Source organism: Festucalex cinctus, chromosome 7, assembly GCF_051991245.1.
Source record: "Festucalex cinctus isolate MCC-2025b chromosome 7, RoL_Fcin_1.0, whole genome shotgun sequence".
NCBI classification, from domain to species: domain Eukaryota; kingdom Metazoa; phylum Chordata; class Actinopteri; order Syngnathiformes; family Syngnathidae; genus Festucalex; species Festucalex cinctus.
In genome coordinates this window covers 26,527,037-26,537,558 of record NC_135417.1, presented here as the reverse complement: position 1 = coordinate 26,537,558, position 10,522 = coordinate 26,527,037, and the positions used below count along the sequence as shown (strand labels likewise).

Here is a 10,522-nt window from a genome sequence, read left to right as displayed (position 1 = left end):
CTTGGTTAAGACCGTTTCTCTTTTCTTCTTTTCTTCTCCTTTGATTATTTTTATTATTTTAGTTCTCGTTTCATTTCCTATCATAGTAGTTAGTTTTGCTTCTTGAAATTCTAAGTAGATTATCCCACCTAGGTTAGAGAATAAACGTGCACGAAACTCAACCCCTGGTTTACTGTGTGTGTGTTTCATCAATTTATAGTGACCTCTAAGCTGAACAAAGAACTCACAAAATTGTAGTAAGGGCACAACCTTCATTTTAATGACTGATCCAACGAGGTTCTCATCTGTTATCCTGATAAAATTATCAAAAAGAGATGTGGTGCTCCGCAGGCAAGCTCAACTTAATTTAAATATTAAGTTTGAGTCTCCTTCAATTAATGAGCCAATTGATTATTAATTTAATAATTAACAATTATTGATTTAATAATTAATTGGACCGATTTCCCTTACAGTTGTGCGCAGCGCGACGGGATATAGTTATTGAATCAAAAAATAGTAGCGACCGCAGCATCGAGTAGCAGCGAGTCCGGGGAGAAGAAACAACCTCGTAATAAGACGTCCGAAGTATGGGAGTACTTTACACCTAAAAATGCACTACTACTACTACTACTACTACTACAAGTACTTGGCATACCATAAAAGCACAACCGCGATTAAGCGGAGGCACCCCGGAGCTTCTTGTGTGGAGAAGACATTGAAAGTTTTCAACTTTTTTTTTTTTTCTTTCCTTGTTGGCAATGAGTAACCCCGTCATTCATCCAAACTGCACCACGTAACTTGTGCTCCAGCCTCGCACACAGAACATGTACCCACTTGCCAGTGTTGCCGGTAACGGTAAGTAACGCGTTACTCAAAAAATTTGCTTTCCAGAGTAACTAATAGTCTAACGCGTTACTTTATTCTACAAAGTAGTCTGATTAGTTGCTGTCCAGAGATTCAATGCGTTACTCCACATTTTCATGAAGAAGGCAAAATATCTCACTGTTGTAACAGTCACAAACAACTGCCGCTAACTACGAAATGAGGCGGAAGTCATTGATCACCACACTGAATTCAGCCATGGTCTGGTCATGAATGGTTTGCACATTCAAAACAAAAGTGATGATACTTTTACTACTAGTTTTATTAACCAACAGGCACACAACGCAACAAAAAAAGTGTACATTATGGACCATAAAAGTAGTAAAAAAAATTATTTATTTCCATCCTCAACTGGTCCGTGAAGCATTATGGGATGAGGTCGTCTCCGCCCTCTCGCCAGGGGGAGTGACGTCAGACAAGTCACGTTTTCAGTAGGTGAGTGAAGCTTTATCCTTTTCATAACAATAGCAGGAGTTCTGCGCCGTGCTCTATTTGTTTTGTTTACATTTCAGTAGCATCACCGTTCAAGCTACTTCCGTGTTTACAGAAAGCTAGCAAAGTAGCGCTCAGAGACGCTTCATTCCCCGGATAAACATAATGCAAAGACGTTACGCACCTTTTTTTTGGGGGGGAGCCTACCGTCAACGCCGTGCTCGCGACACGGCGCGCGCGCGCACAACGATTGACATCATGCAAATGGAGACAGTTAGCAGAAGCCGGTGCCGTACATCTCGGTATTTCCCATGGCTATCGAGTCCTCTTGTATGTCCCGGGCCGGCGTTGGTACTGCGCGCGAGCCAAAAACAATAACTCTCGTGACGATCCAATGCATGGATTCAAACGACACAGGTATGTCCCACAGCCAACACACCAGCTATGCTAAAAGCACACTGCAAGTATCTCATTTCTCAGTTTGTGGCTCCCTGTCAATGTCTACAACTAGCATGAGCAGCAGATAGGAGAACTGAGACGTGCCCGCGATTACGTAATCAAACTCAAAATGAACGACAGCCCAAAAAACAAAATATAAACAGTAGTGATTCTGTGGTCATCATCGTGTCTCAGATTAAAAAAACAAAAAAGATGTCATACATTAACCAAAAATGAATGTGATGGCGAAAGAAAAACAAAAATTGTTAAAAACAAAAATTGTTGATTAAAAAGGGAAATGAACTTTTGGAAATATTTTTGCATATATTAAGTGGTTAAAATGTGTTTGATAGAATTATTGTTTCATAAGGTGGCTTCATAATTCTTTTGGCTGGACGGTAGGTTTATTTCATGTCTTAAATGTATTTTTCTGAAATACTTCACAATGTGCACATATTCTGCTTAATTATGTTGGTGTCTGTCTAAAGGTTAAATATTTATATTTAACATTAAATTATCAACCTTTTGTTTTCCTGATCCTCATTTTGAAGAGAAAAAACAAACAAACCAAAAAACAATTATAACTGTCAATAACTACTAATAAATATTTAAACTGATACATGTGTACACACTGGAATAGCGGAACAAACAAACAATAGAGGAATTAAGGGGATTTTCATTTTCAACCTGGATAGATTTTTATTTTTTGTTTTATAAAAAGTATTTACGTTACAAGAAGTCAAGAGAGACTGCCTATTTTGTTTTTCATAAAAAACAACTTTATTTTCATGTTAAAAATTCACTTTCAATAAAGTATTTGGAACTCCGTTTCTACTGCATTATTTTTATGTTGAGAGGTGTTATCGGCAGCTGCTGAAAGTAAATAAAAAAGTAACTTTTAATCTAACTTAGTTACTTTTAAAATCAAGTAATCAGTAACGCAATTTAGTTACTTTTAAAACCAAGTAATCAGTAAAGTAACTAAGTTACTTTTTCAAGGTAACTGTGGCAACACTGCCCACTGCCCACTTTAACACACGCAAATACAAAGCCCGAACACACTCGGTTGTTGCTTGTCACTTTCTTTTTTTAATTGACACAGACACACACTCTTCAAATAAACGTAATTTTTTAATTTTTTTATTTCTGTCTATTAATAAACAAGCAACATCCACGCCATATGAAAGGCTTTTTTCAGTGACTGGAAATATAGTCAACAAAAAAAAAGGGGCAAGCCTGACAGCTGAGCATGTTGAGATGCGAACATCCACTCCAACACAACACATGACAACAACACACACACACCTGAGCAGATGCACACAGAAACGTGAGAGTGGTGGTGGAGCTGTGTTGTTTTGAAAATTGCAGCCGTCACCACTGCTGTTAGTTGTTTTTTTTTAAATGTTGATAAGATTTTGGTTCAGATTGTGGCTTTAGCAGTTTTAGTTATTAAAAGAGAGCTTTATTTTATTTCTTTATTGTAGGATTCCATCGCATTAGAGCTGTGTACACTTTGTTGTATTGTTCAATAAAATTCATTTTTGAACTTGAATAAAAATATATTGGAAAGAAGAAAATTGTGTTTTACTCATGGAGATAAATTAGCATTAATTGCTATAGAGGTAAAATTATAGGAAGATAAAAAGAAGCCAAATGGTTTCAACTTTCATTTCAGCCTTGGGTAGGCAGTGCCTACCTTGCCTGCCCTGACCGCACGTCACTGCACGCCAGCCCATTAGGCCCCGCCTTTTGCACGTACACAGACACTACATTATGTTATGGTTGCAATTTCTTTTTATGTTCATATAAGTTTACAAAAGGTTTAAAATTGTGTTTTAATAAGTTTAAACATGTTTAATGTGTGTGGGAGATAAGAAAAATGTCCATCTATATTGCAGATTTTCAGTTATCTGGCATGGGTCTGAACATATCCACCATGATAAAACAGGAGCGCACTATACCTGCAAATCTTGAACAAGCATACTCCTTTAACACTTTGTAAAAGAAACAAAAAAAACTTTGCTGTAGTTGTAGCCTAACCTCTGTGGTGGAGAGCACAGTATCCTCATCGAGACTGAGCACAGCATCAGTAGGGATGGTGTCACACGGAAGGAAGCGGCTGCTAATAACCTGGTGAAATGTGTGAGGGAAAAAAAAACAAAACAGGCAAAATGAAAAATAGTTGATAATTTTTTTTATGGGCACCTTTCTAGGCACTCAAGGGCATTGAGCAAAGAATAATATATAAAAGAAACAATATGACAAAAACAAAACAAAACATAAAAGGTCAATCAAAAATAAAATACTATAAACAAAATAGGTTAGATGGAGTAAGGTATTCTAAATACCGGGGGTTTGAATCGGGATCTGATGAGTGTTGTGTTGAGAAGGTCAGGTGGTAATGCCTGTCGTCACATATGCTTTTTGGACATTATGTCTGGGACTTCTACCATGGCTCTTCTACCATAGGTAAGTACATTTTGTGTTTAAATAGTGTTATTTAGTCATGCTTAATTTATTTTGAGCTCGTTTTTTGTCTTAAAAGTCAACAGCCCCCATGGAAATTACATGTGACAAGAGCGACCCCCAGCGGTCACTAACGGATTTACACTGTTGAATTGAGTGGATTGAGTGGGTCAGATGAAACGCCATATCATGTAAAATGAGATAACAAATTAATGGACTAGACTCAATTCTTAGTTAGAGACCAATTGGTGTCCATAGGACTGAAAAATTGGTGTCTATAGGACTGAAAACCAAATGGCCTCTGTGTGTAGCTCTCCAAAGCAACCACTAGATGCCGCCAAACCTGTACAACCAAGCCACCTACTCAGCATAGCCATGACATCCTGTATAAGGATAAATACAATTTAAGTGTAAATAAATGGGATCCTGAATAATACACATATACCCAATCTAAATTCGACAATTGTTAACCTGATTTATGGATCAATGATTACAGCACATTGACGCCAACTATGAAGTTTTGCTGTCTTTTATTTTATTTTCTTTACAAGCGATGCTGTCTTTATCGCTGATAATATTGCTGTAACTGCATTGAGTGAAAAGATTACCTGTATGTATTGTCCTCTCAACAATGACATGCATGATGTGGAACAAGAACTAGAATTAACCTGTTAAGTTTCCCTGAGAGAATTTGGGATTTAATATGTCATGTATATACATGTTATTCATGCTTGCTTAATTATGGTTAGTTAATTAATTAATTAATTAATTAATACATATATGATGTTATTGATTTTAATGTTTATGATTGCTGAATGTGGCTCCTTTGTCCTCTCACAGACACAGTTTTTGTTTTTACTTTGCAAACACTACCGTGCGCCCAAGCGCGCTCCCAAGTCAGGAGTCCAACACCACACTTGCTGGCTCCCCTTTTGGACTCATCTGCGTTGCAACCCTTCTCCTTTTTTTTGTGCTCCACTGGAAGTCTAGCCACGCGGCTTCCGCCAGATAACCAGCCTCACATCGCCTTCCACGCTCACGCTGGGGTGAAACATCACCTGTGTGTCCATCTCCCACACAGAGCTGGCGTGGATTATGCGTGAGACTTCATGCCAACTCCTTAGCTCCTTCAACAATGTGTGTTGCCATCACTGGGAAACGGAACCGGCACAGCCCAACTGTGGGCCTCGCCGCTGAACGGAAACTCAGAGGCTCGCGTGCACCATTGGCTGTCCGCACAAACCCTGGAAAAATCACCGGCTGATTTGTGGAAGTACGGATTACGTTGCCCTGGTTGTCGGACATATCGCCAGTCTCCCTCTTCCCCATGTACTTGAACCAACTTCAAAACTGTAACTTTAATTTGACCTCATAACTTCGATAAAACTATAAACTATAAATACTTGACAAGCCAAATCTTCCACACTGAACCTCGATCCTTTTTTGTTTCCCATTTACCTTCTAAATTACCTTTTTTTTTTTTTTTATCTTAATTTCGTTAGGTTACGTGTTTTCTTTTCATTTTATTAGCTTCATTTTATTTCCGTTTTATCGCTCGATAGGATAGCTCATGCTGTTTTGACTCTGTATGAGGTGAAATTCATGAATAAATGTGTTCTAGAAATTCCATCCCATCTGAATCATCTACGTGTTTGAGTGGATTATTAATTCATTTACTAATTCAAAGAACCATGAAATTCTAGGTATAGCTTCAGATTATGAGTATTTGAGATTTTAATTGTTTGTTTTCTCCCCAAACCAAGTCAAATCAAATGTAGTGCCCCTTGCTGTGACTGCAGGAAGTACTCCTTCCCTCAGTGTCCGCTCAATTTATTAGTCTGTCATAACGACAAATCAATTATTGCTACATGTGATTGGTCAAAACAAAGGATTGGTAGACGTGCACAAATTGGTAACCTTGCTCTGCAAGCTGAATTCTCACAGTATTGGTGAGTTCACAAACTCCGGAGAATACATCTTATACGGAGCCCGTTGATTTCCACCGATCCAATCACAGAGCGACATTGTGCTTGGGGCATGATAAGTAGCTGTGAGGAAACCAGGAAGCCAGCATCGACGCCGGGGCAAAAAAACAAACCCAACATGGACAAATGGACGCTGCAATGTTGAACAGCGAGGTGCTTTGTGCATTTTTAGCTGGTAAAGATGTTTGTGCTTTTTTCCCCCCCATTTGACGAGAATGAATCATGGCCGTGATTGGTTAAAACAAACGTGCACAATGTCACAGCGTCCAATCAACTTGAAGTATTGTACAGAATGTTCCGCTTTTTCCGAGCAAATCACAGTGGAGTAATCCCGGATTGATATTGTGGCGAATGCGTGAATCACAATATCAAATCAGGCTGTTGCCAGATTATAATGCTGCATGGGTGGTTTAAAAGATGTGTGTTTACAATACGAGTTGCAAACTACTGTATTTAAAGCTACTATATGGAGGATTTCCCCCAAAAAATATCTTAACAATAGCCTTTTTATTTGACCATTTATGACTGAAACATATTCTAATTAGTAGATCAACATCTTAGCTGTTCACAATGGGTACTCCTACAAGCCTCTGGCCAATATTATTTAGGAAGCGTCCGGTCCGAATCCTTCGAATTTCCCGGCCTCTGTCTGCGGGATGTGACGTCATGCACGTTCTCGTCAGTTGTTTCCTGTAGTCGCGAAGACGGAACTAGTACAGATTTTCGCTGCCCCAGACACCCGCTGTTACTCCGCGGAAGGCTGCTTAAAAAAAAATGAAAACAATGTCAAGTGCCATGAAAAAAAAAATTATCTTAACTTGATAGTGACCAGCGGCGGGCAAGAATGAGAGTGAATATTGGTTTGACATTTCAACGGTGGAGAGAGTTGAGATTGGACTTGGATTAGAAAAGTGATTCACAGCTGGCTTTCTTTCTACTCCCAAAGGTAAGAAGCTGGTATCTTGACATTTAGAAAAAATGTGTTGTTTTCAAATAGCAGTAACCTCAAGATCGATCACTTCTCGGTCGTAACTATTGGGGTGAAAGTGAGGTGGACGGCAACATTTAGCGTGAAAGGGGCGGCAAAGTTGAATGTAAGAACAGAATGATTTTATGAAGAACAGACGTTCCATTCCGCGGCGTTTCAATTAGGCTAAATGTTGCCTTATTTTCCTCCGTGAAAACAGCCTATTGTAGCTACATTATGCTAACGGAATGTGAACGGTACTAGTGAATGGCGATAACATTCACGGGCGTATCACACTAAGTAGTGAATGGGTCTATATGTTTTTCACAATCGTCAATTTCCATAAATAACAGCCCACCTTTTGGCTAATGCACAATGACGCTAGCCTGGGGGCGACATACACTAATAATGACTAGAATCAGGTTGACGTCCGTCGAGGGGGTTGATTACAATATGTAACTGCATATTAACATCGGAATGAGGTCCAATTAATTGACGTAATTTGCACATCGTTTTGTAGTACAGCACAGGACTGGACTTCGACCGACTAAAGCAATATGATCTGCACGTCCCGTGGACATCAATTGTTTAGTGGGGATCGAGAGTCTCATTCCGTGAAGTGGCCAGCTTTGTATAACATTATAAAACTTATTACCTCTAAAAACATAGTTTAATTGGTTATGAAGAGCCCAGTCTTCAGTATTGAGGTCGTGCACGTACGAGTGCGCGCAGCGTGTACGAGCGTGGAGTTTGTTTTCCGCCACAGGTGGCAGTAGCGATTTGAAATTTTAAATCTTCCATATAGCTGCTTTAATTGTGAAATTTAAGCAAGTTTTGCACAAGCTTTAAAAGTTAAGTTTACGTTATAACCATGGCCGCCGCAACCTATACACACAGTACGCATCGTGCATAGGGCACCATCGTCCGTGTGGGGCCCCATTTGCCTGTGGGCACGGCGCACGCCTGCACTTGACGTGTTGTATCCGTTAACACGCGTGCCGGGGGGGAGTAGTCACTCGTCGCGTAAGCATTGTATGCTAAATTACTATGTTTGTTTTCATTTAAAGACATGGGGGGGGGGGGGGGGTGCTTACATTCTACGATCCAGAGATGCGTGGAGAGAAGCAAACGAAAACGAAGCAAGTCATTCACGTTCGTCAGGAAGCTCTTGGTGCGTTCAATGACCACTCACACAGTTGGAAATTTCAAACATACATGGGGAAAAACTCATTCCAGGGTTCTTGCAGGAATCATTCAGTGAAATTTTAGACCTTTTTTAGACCTTTTTAGACCACTATGAGAAAGATTTTAGACCAACTTCTCGACCGACCGAAGACCCCTAAAAAAAAAAGGGGTGGGGTCACATATTTGATTCTCAAAACCATGTCAACTTGCAGGGCTCTACACTAACTTTTCCACTACTAGCACTGGTGCAAGTAACATTTTTAGTTGCTCACACAGCACAGGATTTGGTCGCACCGTTTTTTGTGGAGGTGTAGCATGACTTTTCGCATATGCAACTCGATATATTTGCAAAACATTTGATTGGAACACAAGTTTTGCCTACAACAGCAGTGGCTATCAAAACATGCGATTCATTTAAATATTCAAAACTTATAGTGACATTTGTTGCTTGTCGACATTAATCTTAAAACACCACAAATTTTTACGGTATCTTCAAACGTGTTAAAAAACAACAACAAAAATGTCTTCTATATTTTCATATATTGAATCAATTATTTAAATAGACCGCAACAAAGGGCTGGGCGATATGACTGAAAAATGTATCAGTTTAAATATTTATTAGTCGTTATTGACAGTTATAATTGGGTTGTTTTTTTTTCCTATTCAAAATAAGGATCAGGGAAACAAAAGGCTGATAATTTGAAATATAAATATTTACGCTTTAAAAAGACACAAACACAATATGTGCACAGTGTGAAGTATTTCAGAAACATAAAAATTTGAGACATTAAATAAACCTACCGTCCAGCCAAAAGAAATATGAAGCCACCTTATGGAACAATAAATCTATCAAACACATTTTAACCACTTAATATATCAAAAAAATATTGCCAAAAGTAACCTTCCCTTTTTATCAACAACTTTTCTTTTTCTTTTGCCATCACATTCATTTTTGGTTAATGGATGATGTCTTATTTTTTTTTTTTATTATTAATCCGAGACACGATGATGACCACGGAATCACTGCTGGGTTTTTTTTGTTTTTTTTGTTGCTGTGGTTCATTTTGAGTTTGATGACGTTCATTGCGGGCACGTCTCCTTTTTCCTATCTGCTTGTCATGCTAGTTGTGTACATTGACAGGAAAAAAAAAAAGAGACGCTTGCGATGTGCTTTTAGCTTAGCTGGTGTGTTGGCTGTGGGACATACCTGTGTGAAGTTTGAATCCATGCATTGGATCGTCACGGGAGTTACCCCGGGGTTTACACCGGTTGCGTGTGCGGTGCGGCTGCGGTGCGTCTTGACTGCGTGCTCCGGACGCGTCAATTTTTTGGCCAATCCACACCGGCTCCGCACAGCTGCGGTCCGGCAGCTCCGTCGCCGATATGGCGTTAGATTTGTGCCACAATTCCGCAAGCGTAATGGGAAATACCGTGTGCAAAAGGCGTGTTTCGTGCGTACCAAAAATGTGTTTTGTACGTACAAAATGTGTTTCGTGCGTACCAAAAATGTGTTTCGTACGTACAAAATGTGTTTCGTGCGTACAAAACAGTCCTCGTGCACGCTTGCTACGTCTCTCCTCAACACGTACAAAACTTGGATTTACGCTTGCGATGCAAGGGTCGAGGCGTAATATTTGTGCCACAATTCTTAACCAATCAGGAGTCGGACAGGAGAGCAAATCCGGATTGGCTGTTTAATATCCAATCAGGCAGAACTTTGACGTGTCGTCACGCCGCGTTGAATCATGGGTGCTTCTTCGATTTTTCTTTTTTTTGTTTTATTTACTAGCACTCGGTGCTTTCCTGTTTGTATTTTATCTGCATTTCTGCTGACTTTTATTTACTTAACAGAAGTTTAGTTATGTTACGGGATGAAGCAGCTCCTAACTGCTTTCCTGCTTCGTGGAAGAAGGAGGGAAAACAAGTTTTAGCGCTCATGGTGATGTTGGATGACGGCATAAAATAGAAGAAAAAAAAGAAAGAAGAGGCTGCTACTTACGTTTTCGTTATGGTAAGTTACAAAATACTGTACTGTATTTAAGTCAGTAAATCCTATAGTTTTCTACTCTTTTGATCGTGCTACTATCATTACAATCTTAAACAATGCATGCCATCATGAGTGGCGTTGTATAAGGAGTGGAAAAGAAAATGTTAGACCATCCATTTTTCTTTAGTAATTAGTGCCTGG

General features: G+C 39.3%; 2 protein-coding genes across 2 annotated transcripts in view; one reads left to right on the top strand and one right to left on the bottom strand.

Annotated features, from left to right (window-relative positions):
- Positions 1-10,522, top strand: part of LOC144023078 (uncharacterized) — a 389,823-nt gene that overhangs the window by 102,599 nt on the left and 276,702 nt on the right. The gene's annotated exons all lie outside the window — the stretch shown is intronic.
- LOC144023077 (exostosin-1a-like) overlaps positions 1-10,522 on the bottom strand; it is a 239,676-nt gene that overhangs the window by 120,981 nt on the left and 108,173 nt on the right. Inside the window, exon 9 of the mRNA XM_077528376.1 lies at positions 3,772-3,861. Within this exon, the coding sequence (XP_077384502.1) occupies positions 3,772-3,861 (90 nt within the window). The remainder of the gene's footprint in view (positions 1-3,771; positions 3,862-10,522) is intronic.